This window comes from Felis catus, chromosome B4, assembly GCF_018350175.1.
Source record: "Felis catus isolate Fca126 chromosome B4, F.catus_Fca126_mat1.0, whole genome shotgun sequence".
In the NCBI taxonomy this organism is placed as follows: Eukaryota; Metazoa; Chordata; class Mammalia; order Carnivora; family Felidae; genus Felis; species Felis catus.
Genome location: NC_058374.1, coordinates 39,860,276 through 39,885,696, shown reverse-complemented (window position 1 = coordinate 39,885,696; position 25,421 = coordinate 39,860,276). Strand labels below are relative to the sequence as shown.

At 39.4% G+C, this 25,421-nt stretch overlaps 2 protein-coding genes across 11 annotated transcripts in view; both read right to left on the bottom strand.

Annotated features, from left to right (window-relative positions):
- DYRK4 (dual specificity tyrosine phosphorylation regulated kinase 4) overlaps positions 1-830 on the bottom strand; it is a 52,421-nt gene extending 51,591 nt beyond the window's left edge. For 7 of the 8 annotated variants that reach the window (XM_045061279.1, XM_045061282.1, XM_045061277.1 and 4 more), the window contains exon 1: positions 695-830. The gene's annotated coding sequence lies outside the window, so the exon portion shown is untranslated. Of the gene's footprint in view, positions 1-174; positions 479-694 lie in introns of all 8 variants that reach the window. The other variant, XM_045061278.1, reaches the window with a different exon arrangement.
- A 2,539-nt stretch (positions 831-3,369) lies between these two features.
- On the bottom strand, positions 3,370-25,329 carry RAD51AP1 (RAD51 associated protein 1). 3 transcript variants are annotated; one of them, XM_023256701.2, is made up of 9 exons: positions 25,050-25,327; positions 22,218-22,267; positions 19,844-19,985; positions 17,151-17,260; positions 15,693-15,779; positions 15,018-15,167; positions 9,885-10,049; positions 6,522-6,671; positions 3,370-4,161 (listed from the first exon to the last, which is right to left on the bottom strand). In XM_023256701.2, the coding sequence occupies exons 1-9, from the start codon at positions 25,163-25,165 to the stop codon at positions 4,028-4,030; spliced, it is 1,104 nt and encodes a 367-aa protein (XP_023112469.1). In that variant the 5' UTR covers positions 25,166-25,327; the 3' UTR covers positions 3,370-4,027. The 3 variants fall into 3 exon arrangements, with proteins under 3 accessions (XP_023112469.1, XP_023112470.1, XP_023112471.1); XM_023256702.2 differs by having other exon boundaries at positions 25,149-25,325; XM_023256703.2 differs by lacking the exon at positions 3,370-4,161 and adding an exon at positions 5,380-6,059 and having other exon boundaries at positions 25,050-25,329.
- Between the last annotated feature and the right edge of the window lie 92 nt (positions 25,330-25,421).

Below are 25,421 nucleotides of genomic sequence, written 5' to 3'. Positions count from 1 at the left end.
GACATTTCAAACGTAGCAAGTAGCACAAATCAACTTAAATCAGATTTTTTAAAAACCCAAATTTTGTATTCTTCATCCCTCTTTTGGGGAAAATATTTGCTAAAAGGAGCATCACCCTGGAGTGGCAAGTATCACCAAAAGGAAAGCGTTGCTCTGGACGTACGATCCACCCACCGCTTTGAGTCGCCCTGCATTGGGCTCTGGCTGAGCACGGAGGCAGGCAGGGTCAGAATAGGCTCGTGTCAGCCAGATCCTAGGGCGTCCACGTGAGGCGTGGGGTCGTGGGCTCACTTTTGACCTCCAGGAGGACCAGCCAGGACGTGAAGATAAATAAAAGGGGAAGAAATTTTGTGCCCCACGTTGTTGAGGCCAGGGCTGGAAGCGATTTCAGGAGAGGTCTTATGAGCTCCCTAAAATCCACCTCTCTCCACGACGCATTCAGCCCAGGTCAGCGATGCAACATTCTGTTAGGAGGAAACTGTATCCACGTTGGGTTGTGAGGACAGAGCGGTTCAGAGCACTTTCCTCCAGTCCGCGCTCACACTCAGCCTCTCTCTCTCCTTTGACCACACTTCTACTACATGCATTCTCTGCTCTGCACCTCCCTTGACCCCGCTCCGCACCACATTCTTTCCCCACAGCCCCAGAGCCTTTGGCCCGCCAGCGTCCACCCCCACCCCCACCCCGGCCTTACTTGGTCCCCACGCGGGCAGAAGGTGGGAGGAGCTGCATCCGGCTAGCGCAGACTTGCCAGGCGGCCGCTGCGGGACACTCACTCCAACACCCCGCCCGCAGGCCCACCCGCGCGGGCCGGGGACCACGCCCTCCTCCCGTCGCTAGGGAAACTCTGTCCACCCTTTTTGTGACTCCGGACCTGAAAGGACTTGGGCTCTGGACCGGTCCAAACCACCTTTCACACCAGATCCTAGAGGACACCTCTCTTCCCTTTGCTCCAATTCAATCGCCCCAGAGTTGAAGGACATCCCAAGGATGGGGAGATTAGAGTTCACCCAATTGCCCTAGTCTCCTGAAATTATCCCTACTTTCTCCCTTTTCAAAAGTCTGTGGTTACCAGAAGCTCACAGCAAAAGTTCTGGATATAATATATTCAGATGAACACTTCTTGAGCATTTGCTCTGCATCAGGTTTTGAGTGCATGAAAACTAAGGGAAGTTATAGTTGAATGACAGTAGCAGGGCCTGGAAGAATACGGTCTGCTTGATAGAGGAAACATTCAAAAAAAGCTTTTGGAAAGAGCAGAGTTGAACTGGATTCTTCAAGGCCAAATAGGAATTGCCTGCTTGTTTGTAAAGCAGGCAAACAAGAGCCAGGGTAAAAGCCCAGAGCAAGGGGTAACAACATGGTATCTTAGGTGCTGGCACAGTCCGGAGCAGGAGACCAGGTTGAAGAAGCAGGCAGGGAACAGCCAAATGGGAAACATCTTGCGAACTGAACGGGGTAGGCTGTACGTGTATGGTTTTTAAGCAGGGGAATGTTCATGCTCAGATTTTAGAAAACTTTCTGGCAATATGGTATGAAAGATAGGCCAGATGAGGTTAAAAATCAAGGCAAGGATGCCTGTGAGAAGTAGTAAGTGACATTTCAGAGAGGACAGCTCTGCGTAATTTATGGAATAGAAGAAGCTCAGTGACCAGTGTGAGGGGTGGTTGTGCCTGAGGCCCTCCAGTTGATGGTGGTGCCACTTACTAACAGAAAATACAGGAGGGGAAACGCTGGGGGGCAGGGGGAAGTTACTGATCCAGTGATGCCTTATTGCATCAAATTATCAAAGGACTAGGTAGGCTCTTGTGTAGAACAAGATCTGGGCTAAAACTCCTGACACAGTCTACCACTGGACTTTGAAGTCACCTAAGCTTTAAAACAAACAAAAGGCAGGGGAAAAGAATGGAATCACACAAAATAGGACATTATGGTGGGAAGAGTGAGTGTAGGGGACAGAAAACATTGGAAAGCTGAAAAACAATGAACAGGCAGAGATGTGGGGAGAAAATTATACAAGAATGGTGTCACGTGGGACCAGGAAATAAAATGTGATGAATAGGGCCTATAAGATTAGGTGAGAAAAATGTACACTGCATTTGACAATGAAAGGCCATTAGTGCTGTCTGCAAGGCCAGTTTAAACATAATTTAAAGTCGTTTTCAATACAAACTATTACTCTGAATGACACAGAGAAAACAGGTTCATCACGCTGGTACCTCTGGATGACTAATCAGTGACATCAGTACCTCATACATGGCAGGCTCTTAATAAATGTTTCCTGTTAAACAGCACCAGACAGTATGCATCTCAATACGTTGTACCTGAATATATGTTTTCAGAAGTGGATGTCGCGGGGTAGGTTAGGAGGTACATGACAGTGTAAAAACATATGCAAGAAAAAAAATGTATAATAGCAACAGGCAAACGCTCACTTCAGTCATAATTCTAAATTACTTATTTTCACATTAACATAATTGTTTCTACAAACATGTAAAACTGAACTAGTATTATTATACATGTTTAAATGGTTGACATGATTTGAAGAGCTTTTATTAAAAAGTGATCAGGAGCGGGGCGCCTGGGTGGCTCAGTTGGTTGAGCGGCCGACTTCAGCTCAGGTCATGATCTCGCGGTCCATGAGTTCGAGCCCCGTGTCGGGCTCTGTGCTGACAGCTCAGAGCCTGGAGCCTGTTTCAGATTCTGTGTCTCCCTCTCTCTGACCCTCCCCCGTTCATGCTCTGTCTCTCTCTGTCTCAAAAATAAATAAACGTTAGGGGCGCCTGGGTGGCGCAGTCGGTTAAGCGTCCGACTTCAGCCAGGTCACGATCTCGCAGTCCGTGAGTTCGAGCCCCGCGTCGGGCTCTGGGCTGATGGCTCAGAGCCTGGAGCCTGCTTCCGATTCTGTGTTTCCCTCTCTCTCTGCCCCTCCCCCGTTCATGCTCTGTCTCTCTCTGTCTCAAACATAAATAAACATTAAAAAAATAATAATAAATAAATAAATAAATAAATAAATAAATAAACGTTAAAAAATTAAAAAAAAAAAAAGTGATCAGGAGCTGGCTGAAACTCTCACCAGAAAATGTAAAATATCCATAACTACTTTTATTCATAACAAGTTCAGAGCTAAGCTTCCTGAAAAGCTGGATTATCTAATATCATAATAGAGATGACCAGATACTTGACAGCCATCGTCTAAGGTACCGGCTTAACATAAAGTGATGATTTGAAGAAACAGCTCCCTCCAGCCCCCACCCCTTATATTCACAACAAAAAGACTAAGTTTTTTTTTTTTTTCATAAAGCATTCATTTAATCTAATGAAATATAGACAACCTAATGTAGACAAATGTAGACAGGTGCAATGGGCTCAAGGAAAGAGCATATCAAACTTTTTCACTTTTATTAAAGGCTTTGATGAGAACTTCATAAAATGTCATGAAATTCTATTTGCTATACAATAAACATCTACTTCTGAGTAGGCGACATAAGTCATTATAGCAACCATTTTAATGGGTAAATGAATTCTGAATTCTTAGTATTTGACTAAAATATGAAACATTTTTGCAATTAAACTGACAATGTAGCTTAAGTAAGATTTCAGAAATGTCTCCTGGAAAAAGTGGGAATGTTTCCTTTTAAACTCTGAATAGTTACAGTTAAGGTGCCATAAATTAGACAAAGCTAGAAAGGAGCATCATGTTTCTAGAAAAGAATAGCATGCAACATGGACTTCCTCCATGTCAAACTGACAACCACTGAATGACAATGACTTATTATACACAGGAAAAATAGAACACATTCTCCAGAAGGAAAGGGCATTACAAGATAATTCTGATAAACAAACCCCTTATTGAAATCTTGAATAGCTTCAGAGAACATCATCATGGAATGGGTAGAGGCAATTTATAGGACATTAAAGGATTCCTTTATCTTATGATACCCTCCTTAAATATAAACACACATCAAATATAAACACACTTGTAAAACTGTGATTCTCTTAATCAAACATGTGTTTACTATCACACTCAGCTACTAGCGGCATTTGGATGCAAAGGTTTAACTCGTGCTAATCTGGACAAACCCAGGCGGAGACTCTGATTTGGAGACTTAACAGACACGCCTGCCAGTGGGCTCCTGATGCTGCTGCTTCCGGACATCGCTGAAAGAAAACATAGCACCTGATGCTGATGATGTTAGAAATCTCCTAACAAAGATCAACTTACAAAACAGAAGATGCAAAAAAAGGTAGGTAGAGATTACTCTGGTATACAAGCTCTATTCAAGTTACAAACAAGATCAAAAGAATGAACAGTATTAAAGATTAGAAAGAATATAGTACTGCCTATTTTCAAACATGCTCCGAAGGCAAGGTAACGACACCAAAACTTTAAGCATGAAAGCTGAAGTTGGTAAGTTGGGAGCAAATAACATTGGTTGCAGAGGCATAGAGAATAAAGAAATGCATGCGGTTATAATTTCTAGTAGTAGAAAAATCTAATGCATTTTTTAAAAATCCCATATTTTTCCAAATACTCCTTGAATCTATTTCTTTTCAAATATTAAATAACTGTAAACACGACCAATACTCTTTTTACTTATTTATTCTAGTTCTTTTAAGTGACATCGTATAGTATTTGCCTTCTCTGACTGGGGCTGGGGTGGGTGAGTGAAATAGATAAGGGGGGGATAAAGGAGATTAAGAGGTACAAACTTCCAGTTATAAAAGAAATGTCCCAGAGATGAAAAGTATAGCACAGAGAATATAGTCAATAATATTAGAATAATGTTGTTTGTTGACAGATGGTGACTACACTTATCATGGTGAGCACTGAGTAATGTATGGAATTGTTGAATCAAGATATGCCTGATATTTCAGAAGATGAAGTAATTAAGAGACATTAAGTAATTATGCAGTCTCAGACTGAAACCCTTTCCTTTTAATGCTTTTTTTTTTTTTTAATATTTCAAGCTTTTATTTAAATTCTAGTAAGTAACATATAGTGTAATATTAGTTTCAGGAGTAGAATTTAGTGATTCATCACTTACATATAACACCCAGTGCTAATCCCAACAAGTGCCCTCCTTAATGCCCATCACCCATGTAGCCCATCCCCCTACCCACCACCTCCCCTCCAGCAACCCCCAGTTTCTTCTCTATAGTAAGAGTCTCTTATGATTTGCTTTGCTCCGTTTTTTTTCCCTTAAACTCCACATATGAGTAAAATCATATGGCATTTGTCTTTCTCTTATTTATTTCATTCTAGCTCCATCCACATCACTGCAAATGACAAGATTTCATTCTTTTTCATGGCTGAGTAATACTCCATTGTGTGTGTGAACACCACATCTTCTTTATTCATTCATCAGTCAGTGGACATTTAGGCTCTTTCCATAGCTTGGATATTGTTGATAATGCTGCTATAAACTTGGGGTACACGTGCCCCTTTGAATCAGCATTTACCCAAAGGATACAAAAATACTGACTCAGACTGAAATCTGTCTATTAATATCTAGTTATCGGGGTGTGACCACTATGGACCAATCAAGAAATGTCAGTAAGGGGCACCTGGGTGCCTCAGTCATTTAAGTATCCCACTCTCGATTTCAGCTCAGATATGATCTCACAGTCATAAGATTGAGCCCCACCTTGGGCTCCAAGCAGAGTGTGAAGCCAGCTTAAGATTCTCTTTTTCCTTCTCCCTCTGCCCCTCCCCCAATCTCTCAAAAAAAAAAAAAAGAAAAGAAAAAAGAAATGTCAGTGAAAAGAAGTAAACCAAACCTGAGTCGATTTGGAGGGACTTAGAAAAGGAAACGGGACAAAGGGGAAGAGACATGCCAGACAGAGGAAACTGTATACAGAGAGGCTCTTAGAGAAGATATACATTGTGTTTAAGGAAGAAAAACTGTATCAGTTTCACTGGACTAGGAAGTGGACACAGGACGAGTTATGAAGCCACAGGTAGCTTGGGCATGAAATGAATGGGGCCTGGACTAGGGTTTTGGTAATGTCAGGAAGGGTGAAAGCCAAAGAATTCTTGAAGGATCAGCAAGGCTTGGCTGTGGAACAAAAAAACACAAAGGGAAGAGAAGTCAAGTCTGCTAGGGCATTTGTGAAATGCTAGAAGTCCCACATACAGGTCCTGAGGCTTCAGTCAGACTATGATCAATGGATCTTGAGCAAACAGACTTGTTGCCAAAAATAAATATCAGGAATTTAAAATGTGGACACTCTTTGACACTGTAATTCCACTACTAGAAATTTATCCTAAGAAAATAATCAAGGATGTGCCCACAGATTTCTAAAATAAGGATGTCTGTGCTTCTTGTAACCTTATTTATGACACTGAAAAAACAATAAGCAATCTGGATGCTCAGTATAAGGGAATGATAAATGACAAATAAATGCAGCAACTAAAAACCTTGGTTTTGAAGAATACGGTATAACATTTGCAACTAGGAAAAAAAGCTGACAGTGATAATTTTCCAAGCCTCTGCCCTTAATCAATAAACATACCATACCTGGTGGGACCCACTTAGGTTTTTTGTTTTCAGCCAAAGGACTGCGTATTTGTAATGGTTTCCTAGTGACCTCCGAAGAACCAGAAACCTTTTTTGGTGAAGGCTGAAGTTCTGATTTCACAGAAGCTGGAGCAGAGTCTCCTGAAGTCACTTTAAAAAATATACATAGAAAAAGGTTTTCATAGAGGAAGAATAAGTCTGGCAGGTAGGTATAAAAATTATAAAGTTACATAATCTCATAAAAATTAAAAAGGCAAGATTATCAATTAGAGAAACTCTAATTATACACAAACATTTATTGAGAGCCTAAGAACAGCCATCTTTAATGAGCATTTATATGCCAGGCAGTGTGGTAAGCATGCCATATATATCGCTTTTAACCCTTAGAGCTGCTCTCATACCGATATTCCTAGCCCCACTGCCAGATAAGGAAACAGACAGGCTGAGCAGTCTGCCTGCAGTATGCCAGCTGGTGCGTCCCTGAGCCAGGATTAGGAACCAGGTCTGGCTCCATAGTCCATACATTATATAATGGCGTCTCATCAGTATATATTGTCAGTGAGACAATATATTAGGCTCTAGGGTTACAAAGAGCTCACAGATCGTGCTGCCAAGGAATTTACGGTTTGGTCACTAGGCTCTAGTAGAAAGGGGAAAAAAGTAAAGACGTGTATAATGCAGTGGGGATAAGAGATAAGACAAAGTCTAGAGGTATACACAGGAGGGAACCTACAATCTGTATGCATACCTGCATAGGGGTAAAAGTTACAAGGAAGTTGTTTGAGGATAGTTTGAGCCAAATCAAGGCTGAAGAGGAAAGATGAGTTAGAGGGAAGTTTTCCAGGCAGAGGGAGTAGAGCATGCAAAGCTGGAGAATGCAGCAGGTCCCAGGACCGGCCTCTGGTTCAGTACAGCTGGAGCAGGAAGGTCAAGGAGAGAGACACGGACAGGGTGCACATCACTGATGAAGAGCTGTGTGCACCAGTGAAGGTGTCTGGCTAGTCACAGTCATGTACTGGTTTTTCTTGGGAACACTTGTGTTCTGAACACATCTTTCTGATGGTAGTGTATGGCAAGCAGACCACCCAGAAGGCTCTTCAGGTTATAAAGAGGTAGGAGGTGATAAAGGCCTGAACACAGGGAGCATGAAGGAAAGAACAGCAGTTGGAGATCTTTTAGGAATTAGACGGGGGGAGGTAGTGATAGAGATGAAGAAATAATCATAACTTGCAAGTTCCTGTCATGGGCACACTGCTGGATGGTATCATTTATCCAGAGATGAACACAAGAATGAGACTAGGTTTTGGTGTCTGGGGTGGGGGGAGAGAGGGATGTGCTGGAAATGAAGGGAGGAGAGGTAGAATATAAATTCACTTCTGAGATAATGCTTGCTATGATATACCTAACGATATCTAAAGGTATTTGAAGATGAACATTTTCACTATATACTCTTCTTAATGTTAACCTCTATATTGCCTAGATCAGCACTGTCCAACAGAAGCTTTTTTGCTGTGATGGAAATTCTGTGCTATCCGTGTGATAGCCACTAGCCACATGTTATTATTAAGCACTTGAAATGGGGTTAGCAAAACCTGAATTCACTTTTAAAGTTTATTTAATTTCAATTAAGTCTAATATAGCTGTATACAGCCAGTGGCTATCATATTGGACAGCACAGCTCTCAAAAATTTTCTCTATCAAGGGAAAAATTGTAACATGCGCCTGATGAAAAGACTCTCAATGGTTATTCCATATGTTACTAGTGGGACTAGTAATATATTCCATATTTCCTAATTCTTAACCCCATTATTTGGCAGTTAAATTTTACTACTAAAATTATATTTTAAGCTCCCTTGTGAAACAACTTGCTCCAATCCAGTAGACCTGAAATGGTAAATTCCAATGTGTAAACTAACATTTTATTCTTAATTTTTAGTGTGTCTTGGTGAGGAAGCATAAACAAACATCCAAAGAAAATATAAAATACATTCATACTGTCAATGACTTTTTCATATCAGTTTGTGGTAGGCAGAAGGATGGACCCTCAAAGATGTCTATATCCTAATTCCCAGGACATGTGTATGTCACCTTCCACAGCAAGGGACTTGGCAGATGTCATGAAGTTAAGGATCCTGAGAGGGGGAGACTATCTTGAATTATCTGGATGGCCCAATGTACTCACAAGGGTCCTTATAAATGAAAGTGAGAACCAGGAGAAAGAGAGAGAGAGAGAATCAGTGATGTGATGTGAGAAAGTCCCCGCCTTTTCTGGCCTTGAAGGTGGAAATGGACCCCTGTGGACCACCAGTCAAAAGGCACAGGCAGACTCTAAATGCCAGAAAAGTCAAGAAAAGGAATTTTCCCCCAGAGCCTCCACAAAGGAACACAGTCCTGCTACTAGCTTGATTGTAGTGCAGTGAGAAGCACTTTGAACTTGTGGCCTCCTCAATTATAAAATTATAAATTTGTGGTTTTAATCCACTACGTTTGTGGTTATTTGTCATGGCAGCAACTGGAAACTAATATACAGTTTTATCTCTAAAACCCACTGCACTTAAAACCTAATTTCTGAAAACCAGATGAATTTGTCAATTTAAAAAGACACTAATTAAAACCTTATTAATTCAGAATACAGTAGAGGGAGGAATATGAATCAGTATTTAGTCCTTATTTCTCAGTAAGTACTCAGCACCACACTAGTTAAGGTGACAGCAGCTCCCAGCACCAATAAATGGAGTCTGAATAATGGAAATCTTAGTTTCAAACAATGAAGACAGAAAAATATATATCGGTAAGTAAAGAAAAATCAAGTTAATGTAAGTTATAGTTTATAATAATCTATTATATATTATGAACTCAAGAAAAAACAAAAAAGCCCTAAAACACATAGCAAAAGGGTTCTCAAATCAAAGACTAAGTCAAGCATGAAAGCAAGAAATTAGAATCATGTAAACTTCCCTGTTAACTGCCTGGAAAAAATGTGGTCCAGTGGCTACAACTTGGGCTCTAAATGGACAAAACTAGGTGCAAATTCTAGCTCCTCATTTAATTAGCTGTAAGAATTCCTACAAATTATTTAACCTGTCTGAGCCTCAGTTTTCTCACTATCAAATGCAGGTGATAATAGCTACCTCAGAGGGTGGCCATCAGTGCTAGTGGAGGGTAATTCTAGTAAGAGCTGGTAGGCAGTAGACAGTGGGCAGAACTCGTCTGCTTTTCTCCCTTCCCCATCCCTCCTTCCATCTACATATCTTAGCTAGAAATGAACACTGGCAAAATGTTACGGAGAACAAAGGCAAAGGTAAGAAAAACACAAATAAACCAAATACGTTTTATAAAGTTAGTGTTTTGGATTAAGCTTACCCAAAGTATTACATTTGGATCTAGGTTTCTTCTCCTTCTTTTCAACTGGGGATTTGACCTTCACTTCTTTCTTTTTAATTTCTTTCACTTTATTTTTTCTCACAGTGAAGTCTTCATCATTATCTTCACTCTCACTAAAATCAGAGTCATCCTCGGACTCTTCACCTAAAACAAGAGGATTGCATATACTTGGTCTTTGTTCTAAAAAGTGAGGCTTCCATGTATACCTGAAACTAACACAACATTGCTTGTCAATTTACTTCAGTTAAACAAAAAATGGACTTCTATGGCCTTGAATTTACAGCCTTTGCACTAGAGTCTTGTGTGCCTCCTGCTATGCTATGCCACCGCAGTCACTGAGAGGTCACCTGGGTTTGAATCCTGGCCCCTCGGCTCACACTTTGTGTGACCCTAGGGCGCTCACTTCACTCGGCTTAAGTTTTCTATGTATAAAATGAGGATCACCATAAAACCTACATCATAGGGTTGCTGTGTGGATTCAATGAGTTAATAGAGACAAAGCCTTTAGAATGACATCTGGCAGACAACAAGCAAAACAGAATTGTTTGCTCTTACTGTTATCATTATAGTTCCCATCAGTAATCTTTGTTTCCAATATTTCCAGTTTAATTCAGTGACTTTCGAAAAGAATGATAGGGTACGTTACCAACTCTTTCAAAACAATGACCTTGATGGTGATAGTAACATTATACCTTCCCTTAATCACGTAAACTTCAACATTCTAGAATAGAAACCCAATGGGAATCTAGAACAGACTAACCATACCACAACATCTTAACTTATAATCCTACATATGATTTCATTTGGGCACACCTGTTATTTCCCACAAACCCTTCTCTGTACTGCGATGCTACAAGCCAGAGAAGTAATAGATTAAGGAGCTACAGCTGCTCTGGGAATAAGCACAAAGAATAGCTGATAATCAAGCAACAATTCTTCTATTTTGGGTGGGGGAGGGCCAAGGTGGGGGAGGGGGTCAGAAAACCATGTCTTGTAAATAATAAATTCTGAATGCTAAGTGTAAATAAGGATTATTAGTACTATATTCATAAAAACTTTACTTTTTTTTAATTATAAAAGCAGTATATGCTTATTGCAGGAAATGTAGACCACAACAAAAAAGTATTAAGGCAAAAGAAAATCTCCTAATCTCACCACTCAGAGATAACTGTTATGCCCACCACATATAATATCTACCTATCTGTAGGAAATATTTTATATAAAAATAAATATCATAAAGTTTTTCAAGCATACACAACCTGAAACAGTAACACAGCACTCAGATTCAATATTCATCAATACTTTGCTACATCTGTTTCATCTCTCTCTCTCTCTCTCTCTCATCTTCTTCCTTTTCTTCCGGAAGTATGTTAAAATAAGTCTGAGGCATCAGGTCATTACAATTGTACATACTTCACACTGCATCTCTAGAAAACATGAGCTTTTTTTTAAAAAACACAACAATGTCATTATCATATCTTACAGTATCAACGATAGTTTCTTGGTATAATCTTCTATCCAGTCCACATTAACCACTTTTTTTTTAAGCCCCCAACATGGGGCCTTGAACTCATGACCCCAAAATCAAGACGAGCTGGGACCAAGAGTCGGACACTTAACTGACTGAGCCACCCAGGTACCATTTAATCACTTTAAAATAGAGCTATTGAAGTAACCAAGTCAGTTGTCCTATAGAACTTCTGACATTCTGCATTTGTTGTCTGCTTTCTTCCTCATGGCGTTTTGCTTATTCTGTGAGCTGGAATTTTCTCAAGGCCCAATTAGAATCAGGCTCACCTTGTTATTTTTTTGTAAGAATGTACTTCATAAGAATGCTCTGTACTTCCTATTATATCAGATCAGAAAGCATAGAACATATGGTTGTCCCACTCTTGGTTGGCACAGTTGCCGCCAGCCTGAATTCTCATCGTGAAGATCCTCGTCAGCTTTCCATTGATAGCCTTTGCCTAAATTAACAATGTCATTATGATCTTCAAATTACTATTTCCTTATTCTGTCTTTCCATACAAATAAAAACTTAAAAACACATGAGAGTAATCAACCCACATATTCATATGATGATTACTGGGTTATATAATGCCAGCAGACCACACGAAGGCTGCTATATATAGTACTTTGAAAAATCAAATAATTGGGGCACCTTGGTGGCTCAGTCGGTTAAGTGTTCGACTTCAGCTCAGGTCATGATCTCACGGTCTGTGAGTTCAAGCCCCACGTCGGGCTCTGTACTGAGGCTCAAAGCCTGTGCTCAGAGCCTGGAGCCTGCTTTGGATTCTGTGCCTTCCTCTCTCTCTGACCCTCCCCCATTCATGCTCTGTCTCTCTCTGTCTCAAAAATAAATAAATATTAGGGGCGCCTGGGTGGCGCAGTCGGTTAAGCGTCCGACTTCAACCAGGTCACGATCTCGCGGTCCGTGAGTTCGAGCCCCGCGTCGGGCTCTGTGCTGACAGCTCAGAGCCTGGAGCCTGTTTCCGATTCTGTGTCTCCCTCTCTCTCTGCCCCTCCCCCATTCATGCTCTGTCTCTCTCTGTCCCAAAAAATAAATAAATGTTGAAAAAAAAATTTAAAAAAATAAATAAATAAATAAATAAAGATTAAAAAAAAAAGAAAAAAGAAAAATCAAATAATTATTTCTGGAGTCCCAAAAGGACCTAGGTTCAGGGAGGGCAAGTAGTGGAGTTTCTCCAAAGTTTCAAAATATAGACTCTAGAAGGACAAAACTTCCTATGTATCCCACAGTTCTGGTAGTGCATGTGTTCTTTTCTTGGCCTGAGAGGATAAATGGTAGCAACTGGCTAAACTCTACTTATCAAACTTATCTAACGGTAAGGTCCAACTGACCATCATCAGTCAACAGAGAAAGCAGTTAAATCATCTGGTGGTGGTAAGTGGAGCTCCCAGAATTCCAAGTCATTAGCATACCAAATTGGTGAAGCTGAAAGGCCCAAACAATGGGGTTACGGATTCTGTGAATCTTTAGATGTCCTTAAGAAAAGTCTATGTTCTCTCCAATTTTCATTTTTCTTTCCCTGCTGAAGGTCACAAATGATCCTTTCTCTTTTCATCTAACTACCATTCTATTTTGTTTCTATGAATTTGGCTATTTTAGATACCTCTTATAAGTGGAACCACCCAGCATTTGTCTTTTGTGACTGGCTTATTTTGCTTAGCATAAAGTTTTCACGGTTCACCCAAGTTGTAGCGCATGATAGGATTTCCTTCCCTTTGAACGCTGAAATTCTATTGTATGTATAGACCACATGGTGTTTATCCATTAAACTGTTGATGGGCACTTGAGTTGCTCACCCCTTAGCTACTGTGAATAACACTGCTATACATATGGGTGTGCAAATATCTGAGACCCTGCTTCAATTCTTTTGAATATATACCCAGAAGTGGGATTGCTAGATCACATGATACTTCTATTTTTAATGTTCTGAGGAGATGCCACCCTGCTTTCCACGGCGGAAATCCCACTAAGAGTGAACAAGGGTTCTAATTTCTCCACATCCTTACCACAGTAGTTATTTTCTGTTTTTTTGACATCCTAATGGGTGTAAGATGACACCTCACTGGTATTTTGATTTGTATTTCCCTAATGATACTGATATTGAGCATCTTTTCATATGCTTTTTGGCCATTTGTGTTTTTGGAGATTTTAACAACTTCCTTTCAAAGGCATAGAGGCGACTTTAAAGTCACTATCCAAATTATAATCTCGATAAAAACTTACTTTTATAAAATTATTAGAGAGAATATATGAGGTTGGAATGCAAATAAGAGAATATTATTCTTTTTAAATTCTATCATACCTCTAGAAACATAACCCATTAATTACATAAACCCAGCAAACAAAGCAAGTGATTTCATTTCCACACAAACATTTTTAACCACTATTAAAGACAAATTAATTTCATTGGCATGTTAAGTAGACTTGCAGTTTATAACTTTAAAATTGTTGACTGATTTTTCTGACAAGCATGTGTCAAATAACGATAATGACATTCTGGAAGTGCTACAATCATATCCCCGAAGAAACAATTAAACTGACAAGGAATTATTTTCTTATTTTGGGCTTTTTTTTGTATTAAGTAACCTTAAGTTGGGAAACATTCAGTCCATGCTCTACTATGCTTCTTCAGGGCATTTTCTTTCCGTGGCTCCTACTTTCCGGTGCTCCAGTTACATCAGTTGTTTCTCAAAGTAAGATCCCTAGACTGTCTGCTTTGGGATGACCCAGGTCATATAAAGGGGCAGGTACTGGTTCAAAAGGCAGACGTCTGGGCTCTACTCTGTCTTCCTCTTCTACATAGCTCTTCTACGATGACACTTGATACATTCTACATTTCATTACTGTCTGTGTCCCTTCACTCGACTTTAAGCTTCTTAAGGGAGCTCTGTTTTGTTCACTGCTATATTTGTAGTGTCTTCAATATAATGTACATAACAGATACTCAAATATTTATAAAATGTTGATGAACAAATCCATTTGTCAATAGCATGTTAAAATCTATCAAAATATAGCATCCGATTTGGCACAAATTTATGGATTTATTCATTTTAATTTTTAATTAATATATTATGATGCTCTGTCCAGGTCACTATGCTTCCCATTTGTCCTAATTTCTGAATGAATCTGAAAAACAAAGTCACAAATAAAAATATAGGTTTCATATCACTTCATCCCCAAGATATTTCATGGATTTCTAGTATTATAGAAAGAAGTGTACACTTCTTAGAAAGTGCCAGCCTGCCTCCTTAGCCTCTTCTAGAACATTCTCTGCCCCAGGCTTCCTGATCACTTTCTTCTATGTGTGCTTGTCTATGCCATTGTTGATGCTTTTCTATCAGTCAGGAACGCTATTTTACCCTTTTAGTTTGTGTAAATACTACTTATTTTTCAAGGTACAGCTTAAAGGTCACCTCCACATGAAGCTTTCTCCCCAAATGGCAGAGCTGGATGTAACTGTCCTGTAAGTTCAAGTTTGCATATACCAAACATTTAGCACAGTGCTTTGCATCCACTAATGGTCTTTAAGAACTTTTTACTGAATTTCCATAGGCTTAATTTGGAGGTAGGATATAACTCACCAGTTGCAAAGTCTGGTTCAGAGTCATTAGCACTATCGCCATCACTGCCTTCCAGAAGAATCTTCCTCTGTTGTACCATAGCCTTTGATGCTGCTTTTCTTTTCCCTTGAACACCAGGAAAATCATCTTCCTCAGTAATCTTATCCAAATCTTCAGGAGAGGCATAAAAACCAACAGAAAACTTTTTGTGACAGATAATATTGAAAGAACTGCAAAATAGACTTCTATCACATCCGTTGTTTTTATCTGCCCAGCTTCATTCCTCCGCTGCTTCTAATAGATCACATAGTCCAATCTGGCACAACCATGATAAACGTCAGTATCCTGACAACAGAGTCCAGGGTAAGGATAAGTGTGAGACCCAACTGAGGAGGCTTTCCCCAAGAAATCTGAAAAGTGGAGCAGGGAAGATGCAGCCGCTTTCTTCAGTGGTCAACAGCTATCAACTAGAAGCCACAGGTAGTCATGACCTTCCACCAGGGAAGAAAAGGAAAATTGGTCTGCAGTAAAAGAGAAAAAGACTAAAACACAAAGAAACAAAGGAGAGGAGGTGAAGAGAACCTTGACAAATTTAAATATCTTGGTTTTAGCTACAGTGTCAGGTATTGAAATAGAAGTTAGAAAAATAGCTTGTTGATAGAAAAAATTAGTATTATTATTAATATCAAAGCTTACCTAAATAATCACTGGCTACACTGCAATTGGAGATATGAGGGGCCTTACTCATTGTTTCACTTCCACGACTGTCACACTTTTCAATGCCTAAAGATAAGGAGGAAGGAAAAAGATACAGATGCACCTTAGTCAATGGGTAGAAATAGGAAAACTGGTGTTCAAATGTAAAAGCTTTCGGATACAGATGCATGATCCAAGCTCAAGCTAGTATGACTTACCTTGGAAAGGTCAGCATACGGTTTGGGAGTTGGGCTCTGAAATCAAACACACTTAGACTTAAGTTGAAATTCAGGCTCTACCCCTCCAACTGGCTACACGAGTATGAGAATATGGCTTATCCTAAGACTTAATGTCCTCATCTATATTGTGGAGAGAAAAAATAGAGCGTGGACTAATTAGGTGTATTTTGGGGATCAAAGTGGGTCACATGTAGAAATTGCTTACTGTAGTGCCCAGCACATAGGAAACAGTCAATAAATACTATCATTTCTGTGTAATAGATACATGCTTTTACTAACAAAGATTTTTCAATCATTATAATAACCTTAAAATGATCTAAAGTATTTCAAGAGGACTTTGAGTCATGGTAACTGTACTATTAAATCCTGGTGCTATAAAGTATATTAATCTATGAGAAGTGGTACTTCCAAGGAAATCCTGCTATATATTCTACCAGCTCTTATAGGAGAGAGATGAGTTCCATTTTCTCAGTTTTGGATATAAGATAATTCTCTTTGTTTCTTTGATTTCCTGATTAGTAAACGGCTCCCTAATCAATCAACAGTGTTTTATTTACTGTCAAATAGGAGGCAATAATGACTGAAACATCTATACCCCTAAATGAGCTAATGAGTTAAAAATATCCTCCAACATAAAAGAAGCTAAGTCAAAACAATTTCATCCAAAAAGCATGCTAACAGTTTGAATGTCTTTTCCAAGAATAATTTCTGCCTCTCCAGAGTATCAATACTGTCATCTGCTACACAGTGCTAGAAAAATCGGAGAAAAACCCAGAGAAATCCAGAAGTCCTACATCTTGTAAGTCCACTGAGCCTGCTAACCAAACTAGTACCTTCAGCCTTCGTAAATAATAAAAATTACCCTCACTAGATCATGTTTAACTAATTTGAATTTTGAGAGAAAAGAGATGGGTTATTAGGACTGTATAGACCAATTCATTTGCTTAAGAAATTAAATTTCCACTGTAAACAAAAGTGACTTGCATCCAAGCTCATAGTCCATGACTTAGTCCAGAGTTGGCATCAGGTGTTAAGCAGAGAGATGCGTGTGCATGAACGACATTCATGCAGAATAAAGCACGGAATCTAATTATGCCAGTTGCTCCATTTGCTATCCAAAGTATTAAACTCTTATTGTTTCCTCTATGAAGGCTCATCCGGAGACACAATTACAAAAGCAATGAGGTTACAAAAAGAAATATATAGAAAGTAAAGTTACTTTTATCTTGAGCCTCTTCCGCATCAGTGGTGACTGTTGGAAGTTCCTTCACTGATAAAGCAAGTGCGACTTCTAAGTCTCGCTGGTAGAGCTTGTCATCTAAAGCTATCCTAAAGGGAGACAAAAAAAAATAAAAATGAGTTTTTAAAAATATCAATCTCAACCAAACAGCAAAATCTGAGATTTTTCTGAATCACTATTTAAGAGCTGCTAACCTCACAAAAATGTTTTCTAAACAGTAATCATGATAACTGACTTTAATGGTTAAGACTGCTAATGTGAAGTAATGTCATGTTACAGGTGCATACGAGATTGAAAAAGCAGCAGTCTGTGCTGTTGTACGTATTGCCTCCTTTCAGGGTAATGTCAGTCCTTGTTACCAATGCCAAGCGCCTGCTCAACCTAGAATAAAGACTTTCCTCAAAAATCCACTTAGAAATCTTCCTTGACCTCACTCACACCTCCTTAGACAGGTATTATAGCTCTTTTATTAAACTGTTCCTCCCAATCTAGACTTTAACAGATATGTCACCAAGTACTTACTGTGTATGAGGCACTGCACTAAATAGAATACTAAAAGTACCCTGAAGGAGTCCGCAATTAATGAGGAGGGTAGGGAAATAAGACGTACTGATAATTTTCCTATATGAGCAGATTATTATGTCTCCTATTAAAGGTGGTCAGAGTGTTAGGGTGTGTAAGAAATCAAAGACAGATTTAAGAAAAAAGTTATATAAAGGACGAAATACTGAGATGCACCTTGAAGGATTTATTTTTTAAAAATAAGTTTTATTGAGATATAATTCACACAGCATTAAACTCACCCTTTTAAAGTGTACAATTCAGCAGTCTTTAAGTATATTCAGAGTTGAGAAACCATCACCACTACCTACTTTCAGAATATTTTCATCACCCCCAAAGAGACCCTATATCCATTAGCAGTCACTCCCTGCTTACCCGCCCCTAGCACCTGGCAACACTAATCTACTTCCTGTTTCTATGGACTCACCTATTTTAGACATCTCAAGTCAATGGAATCATACATGCAGACTTTTATGTCTGGCTTCTTTTGCTCAGCATGTTTTCAAGGTTCATCCCTGTCGTAGCATGTATTAGTACTTCTTTTTACTGCTGAATGATATTCCAGTGTATAGACAGACCACATTTTACTTATCCACTCATGAGTTGGACAGACATTTGTACTGCTACCATTTTCTGGCTATTGTGAATAATGCTGTGAAGCTTTGTGTCCAAGTTTTTGTGTGGGTATATGTTTTCATTTCTCTTAAGTACATACCTAGGCAGGGTCATAAAATAACCCCATGTTCAACATTTTGAGGAACTGTTACTCTGCTTTCCAATGTGGTTGTACCATTTTACATTCCCAGCAACAATGTATGAGAATTCCAGTTTCTCCACATCCTCATTAACATTGGTTATTGTCTGTCTTTTTTATTATGGCCATCCCAAAGGGTGTGAAGTATTATCTCACCATGGTTTTGATTTGCATTTCCCTGATGGCTAAGGATGCTGAGCATCTTTTATGTGCTTACTATTAATTTGGAGATGTTCTCTGGAGAAATGTCTACTCAAATCCTTTGCCCATTTTCTAAATTGGGTTATTAATCTATTTACTGTTGAACTGTAAGACTTCTTTATATGTTCTGAATACAAATCCTTTATCAATTATATGATTTGCAAATATTCTCTCATTTGTAGGTGTTTTTGTTTTTTTGTTTTTTTTTTTCACTGTACTTAAACCTAGCACAAGAATCTCAAAACCAAAAACAAAAAAAGAGAAAAAAGTAAAGAGCAGGACATGGGGTAACTTTCTCTGTGTTAATGAGCTTTTCTCCAGCTTGCAGCAGTGAACCACACCATCCCCCATGTTCCATTTGTTAATAGTCCCCTTCTGCCAATCTCCTCTCCATACTTCAGGTTTGGGGCCTCTCAGGACTTCCTTCCCTCATTCTCTCTTCTCTCTTGGAACTAGTGGAAGTCCAGAATTCGTCTAGAAACTATAGGACCTTTTCAGTGCTGGACCAGTCTAAACAATATAAAGAAAAAGTATCTTTTATCTGCAGAAAAATACATGGGTTTCAATTTTTATAAAACTATCTTTACAGATTGTAATTTTAAACAAAGTAGTCTTGTAAGACTTGAAGACTTTAGAGACAAATATACAGTCCTATAAAGTAAGCTGTACTTCCTAAACTTTGTAATTGTCTTTAATGATTGTCTTAATACTTAAATGAATATTTCCTAACATGTTTGTGAATTTCTTTTTTAAGGCAGAAAGTCAGAAGGGGATTAATGGTACATCTCTGTTCTCCTACATGCACTAAATAAAATAATACCTACGACTGGGCTCAAGTTCTAATTTAAACGAAGAGTTCAAGGGACACCCAGGGGGCTCAGTCGGTTAAGTGTCTGACATTGGCTCAGGTCACGATCTCGTGGCTGGTGGGTTTGAGCCCCATGTCGGGCTCTGTGCTGGCAGCTCAGAGCCTGAAGCCTGCTTCACATTCTGCGTCTCACTCTCTCTCTCTGCTCCTCCTCCGCTCATGCTTTGTCACTCTCTCTCAAATAAATAAATAAATAAGCATTAAAAAAAATTAAACCAAGAGTTCAAATTTGTCCCTCTTTTAAGTTAACACATCGAATGTATATTTACTGTATGTCTTACCTCTCACCTTTTTTTAGGGGTTTTCTCTTGCAATGGGATATCTTCTTTCTGGAGATTCTTCAGTTTAGGTTTCCTTGTTTCTGGTTTTAACTCCTTTGGTGTTGTTCTGGGTTTTTTATTTAAAGGCACAGTTGCAGAAATAAAGTCATCTATTTGTGTGTGAATCAAAAATAAAAGAATATATAAAAAATAAATTAATTAAACAAAATAAAATATGAAACTGCTTTTCCTAAGAAATATAAACATTTTCTTAGCAGCTGAAATTCACTACAGTGTGTGTTCAAGGTTTAAACGTTAAGAAAGTTGTTTAATTGCCATCATTTAAAAAATGTTGGCGTATTATTTGTCTTTATTCTCACTCATGCTTTTCAACTTTGTTTTAGTGGCCTTTGTTTATTAAAATATAAGTCTATCAAAAGCCAATTCACTACAAAATGTGATCTAGTTCCATTGACACTCAACATAAACCTGCTGTGGTAGTTTTTTTTTTTTTTTTTTTTTTATGTTCATTTATTTCTGAGACAGAGAGAGACAGAGCATGACTGGGGGAGGGGCAGAGAGAGAGGGAGACACAGAATCAGAAGCAGGCTCCGGGCTCTGAGCTGTCAGCACACAGCCCGACGCAGGGCTTGAACTCACGAGCTGTGAGATCATGACCTGAGCAGAAGTCAGATACTCAACCGACAGAGCCACCCAGGCGCCCCCTTGCTGCGATAGTTTTTACACACATGTGCAGCACATGGATGAATACCCTCAGGGTACACGTAGTCTTGATTACAGCGTTAGCATTTATTAATACATGTTGTCTCTGCCAAGTTTCCCCATGTTGGAATATGTTAACTTGTGACTTACCCCCACGTCCACCCCATAATGTCTAGAACACTACTGTCAATTTATAAATATTTGGTGACATACTGATAACAGTAATAAAAAGCTACAGGTCAGAGTCTACACTATTTTCTCCCAAGTCTTAGACACATTTACAGTTGAGCCCAATGCAAAAAACAGGTTCCTTCAAACCTCTGAATAACTGAACATTTGACTCACAGAAAGCTCTGAGAAATACAAAACCTATTTCGAAATATGATGTAATCTAACTAAATGTTTCTCACACTTTTTGACCAAAGTTCCCTTAACAGCAGAGACAAAGAAATATATAACCCAATAGACTATGCCTATGCCCAACCTTTCTTCAAGGTCTTGTTTTTGTTTCTTTTTTCCTTTCCAAGTTTTTATTTAAATTCCTGTTAACACACAGTGTAATATTAGTTTATTAGTTCCAGGTGTACAATTTAGTGACTCTACACTTACATACAACACACAGTACTCATCACAAGTGGTACCCTCCTTAATCCCCACCACTTATTTAACCTACCCCCCCCCCCCACTTCCTTCTATAATCATCAGTTCTCTATAGTTAAGACTCAGTTTCTTGGTTTGCCTCTCTTCCCCACCCCATGTTCGTTTTGCTTCTTAAATTTCACCTGTGAGTGAAATCCTATGGTCTTTGTCTTTCTCTGACTGACTTATTTCACTTATCCTCTAGCTCCATCCACATTGTTGCCAATGGTAAGATTTCACTCTTTTTTATGGCTGAGTAATATATGATCTAGCAATTGCACTACTAGGTATTTACCCAAAGGATACAATAATACTAATTGCAAGGGACACATGCACCCCAATTTTTATAACAACATTATTTACAATAGCCAAACTATGGAAAGCACCAAATGTCTATCGATGGATGACTGGATAAAGAAGTGGTATAGAAGGTTGGGGCGCCTGGGCGGCACGGTTGGTTGCGCGTCCGACTTCGGCTCAGGTCATGATCTCACAGTTCATGAGTTTGAGCCCCGCGTCAGGCTCTGTGGTGACAGCTCAGAGCCTGCAGCCTGCTTCGGATTCTGTCTCCCCCCTCTCTCTGACCCTCCCCACTCACACTCTGTCTCTCTCTCTCTCACTCAAAAATAAATAAACATTAAAAAGAAAAAAAAAAGTGGTATAGAAGGTCTCATTTTATTGTACAGTTAATGAGGATTTCACATTATATTCTGTAACACATTTGTGTTTCAAAAGACAATGTGTTCCTTCTTAGGGAAAGAGATAGGAGGAGACAAACCACACTATGAGAAACATGGACCTAGAGTAGTTTAGCTCTAAAGAGCCATTTCACTAGGTCCTGTTCATTTATCACTTACCTACATAATTCTTGTCAGTGTAATTATCAGTAGAATTATCCCAAATGCTTAGAAAATTACTTTTGCAGCCCTAGCTCATATACAATTGGGTAATATGTTCAATATTAGAGTTCTATATGTCATATGAATTCTGAGAAAATAAATTTCCAAGTTTTTAAAGCAAAAATATGAATCTCTACTTACCATCACTGTCAGAGTCCTCAAACTGCGAGTAATTGACCGATTTCTTATGCCTATGAGCAAGACAAATTTTTAATTACACAAATGCCAATTTCCCACCTCTAATCCTTAAGACCATTGACAGTCTGAGTAAACGAAAATGTGTTTCAATTCTCTTAAGAGTACTTAAACTTGACAGGGCACCTAGGTGGCTCAGTGAGTTGAGCAACCGACTTTGGGTCTGGTCATGATCTCATGGTTCATGAGTTCAAGCCCCGCATCGGGGTCTGTGCTGACAGCTCAGAACCTGGAGCCTGCTTCTGATTCTTTGTCTCCCTCATTCTCTGCCCCTCCCCAGCTCATCATGCTCTTTGTCTCTCTTTCTCAAAAATAAACATTAAAAAAAATTTTTAAAAAAAGAAGTTGGATTTTACAGTAGGGACTTAGCATTAGCTAAAATAGTTATAACTATACTTGATATACCTGATAAGGAAAAAAAATAATTCAGATAACCCTCAAAGTAAAAATAATATCATTAGCACAATTTATATACTGTTTAATTGCTGTGGGGCATTTATAAGTTCCTGTTGTATTTATTCTTTTGTTTTATATATGCATTGTCTTCTTACTAGATTATAAACTTGACACTTAAAGACATTTTCTCTCTCTTTTTAATCTCCCCACAATACTAAATAATGTTCTTTATGCAACGGATGTTGAAACAATGGTGACTTTGTACCTACCACCTCAAATGAATCTTCATACTACTTTAGAAAACCATTAGAAGAAAGTGATATTCAAAGTGAAAAAAAAATAAATTCACTTTCTTCCTTCTTCCTCTAAGCACTAAATGAAATGGTCTTGTAGTTTTCTTTTCTACCTTCCACCAAACACCCAAGTGTGAATAACCTAGTAGGTCAGTTGTTCTTTCAAGGAAAATGGGTATTCTACAAAAAAGAGGTCAGGTCAGCTCCCAACTCAAACAATCTCACAAGTGCTTTGCCTGAAGACAACCACCATAGAAGTACTTTATGTATGTATTTCATTTCCTCATGTAGAATATTAAAATGAAGAATACTCTTGTTACTCTCCTACTCTTTGGAGTTAACGAATTTTAAAAGCTGAATAAAATATGAAAGCCTCTTTAGAAATTCTGAAACTGAATCATAGTAAAAATAAAAACTTAAAAAAAGAATATGCTCAGTAATTGAGCTACAGTGAGGATGACAATTTTTACTGCTTCATCAAGCACATTCTTAAGTGAAACTGGTATATTTTTTTTTTGTACCCCGAATGTGCAGCAGGAAAGAATACAATGACACTTGTGCAATATGGTGCCACTGCCTTGATTCATGCTAAGGTGCCAGCAGTTACACCACCATTGCAGTGCAGATGATAGAACAATGAAAAAAGTGAGCAATGTCTTAGGATTATTGTGAAAATAGTTTTGACCTCATGGACCTCCTCAGAGGGCCTCAGGGAACCCTGGGGGTCTTCAGACCGTACTTTGACAACTGCTGTTCCAGACAAAGGCATTATGTCCTCGCTACTTGGGTGGACATACTGAAAATCCATTTCAGACTTCATATGTTCAGAATGGAACTCCTGATCCCCCACACCTCCTGAACCTGTTCCCTTTCCTAGTCTTCCTCATCTTGGTTAGTACAAAGACCGACCATTCAGTAGCTCAGGCCAAAAACACTGTGAAATCATCCTTTTTTCCCCTTAACCTCCACATCTATTACATCAGCAAGTTCTGTCAGCAGTATCTCCAAAATATACCCCAAATCCATCTATACCATTCCATGTCCACTGATAACATCCTACTCCAAACCGCTATCTAATGATGTAGTGGTTTCCTTGTTGCCATTCTGGTCACCTTATCTGCCATTCTTTCTCCACCAGCAGCCAGGGAACTTCATAAAACCAAAATTAGATTTTCCTGCCCTATTTAAAACTCTCTGTTGACTTCCCATCGTTCGTAGAATACAATCCAAACTCCTTTTTAAAGCCTGCAAGGTCCTACCTACTCTGGCCTCTGCCTATTTCTCTGCCTTAATCCCCTACAATTCTCCCCACTGCTTGTTAATGCTTCAGCTTTAGAAGCCTTCTTTCTCTTCCTCAAACAAAGTCAAGCTCAGGGCCTTGGCTTTTGTCCCCTCTACATGGATTGCCCCTGATTTTCGCTGGCTAGCTCTTTCTCATCACCCATGTCTCAGATCATGTATTGTCTCCGCAGAGAGGCACATCCTAACTACAGTGCTTACAGAAAGACTTTCCTCCTTCTCACTATCACTTTGCGGTATTTGTGGCCCCCTACCCCTCACCCCTATAACCTCCCACACCTAGTGGGATACATTAATCCTTATTACAATAACTTTCTAAATGAATGGCTGACTGTAGGCCTCCATAGCACTCCACTGTGGTTAAGTAGAGCAATAGTTTCAAATAGTATAATGGAAAACACAGAGGCTCCGGAACCAGTACGATTTAGGTTTGAGTGTTATCCTGCCACTCACTAGCTGTGTGACTCCGTTAACTTGGCCTTTATACCTGGGAGTTTAAATCGATAAAACAGGAATATCTAGACTGCTATATCAAAGAACTATAGTGATAAAATAAAGAAGTAACACGTGAGTAGGAGATGGTTGAAATGTAAAGCGCTGTTCGAATGCTAACAGACCAAAGGCTTATTTAAATGGCTGGGGGGGTGGGCAGTAAAAGAATCGGCAATTGCTGCAAAGGAAGGCATAGAAGGATAAAGGTAGGATGCTAGGATACTGCTGTGGAATGGGCGGCTCTCAGTGGAGGCTGGAGAGCTCCACAGAAACCGTCCATCCCACCTTCGCTACGCACCGTCCTATTCGGCCCTTTCCCGTCAATCTTGTGCAGGCCAAGTTGCCTACGGCGTCTTCCTGCTTCTTCCCATCCCCGCAGATGTCATGAACTACCCACCTCACAGGCCGCACCATGGCCCCCTCCAAGGCTGAAAGTTTGCAGCTTTCAAATTCTTGTTGGCAGCAGTGGCTGTTTCAATTCCCGCCCAAAACCAGACACTAGAGCTCTCCGCCCCCTGCCACCAGCCCTCCAATGATTACCAGCCATCCTTGCTGCGGCGCATGCGCACTGAGAAAAACCGCTGGTTCTCGCAGTTCCCAAGATATTGCCCTTCCGCATCCGGTCTACCAAAGCGGAGCACAAGCTTTGCCAATGCACTTTCGTCACGAC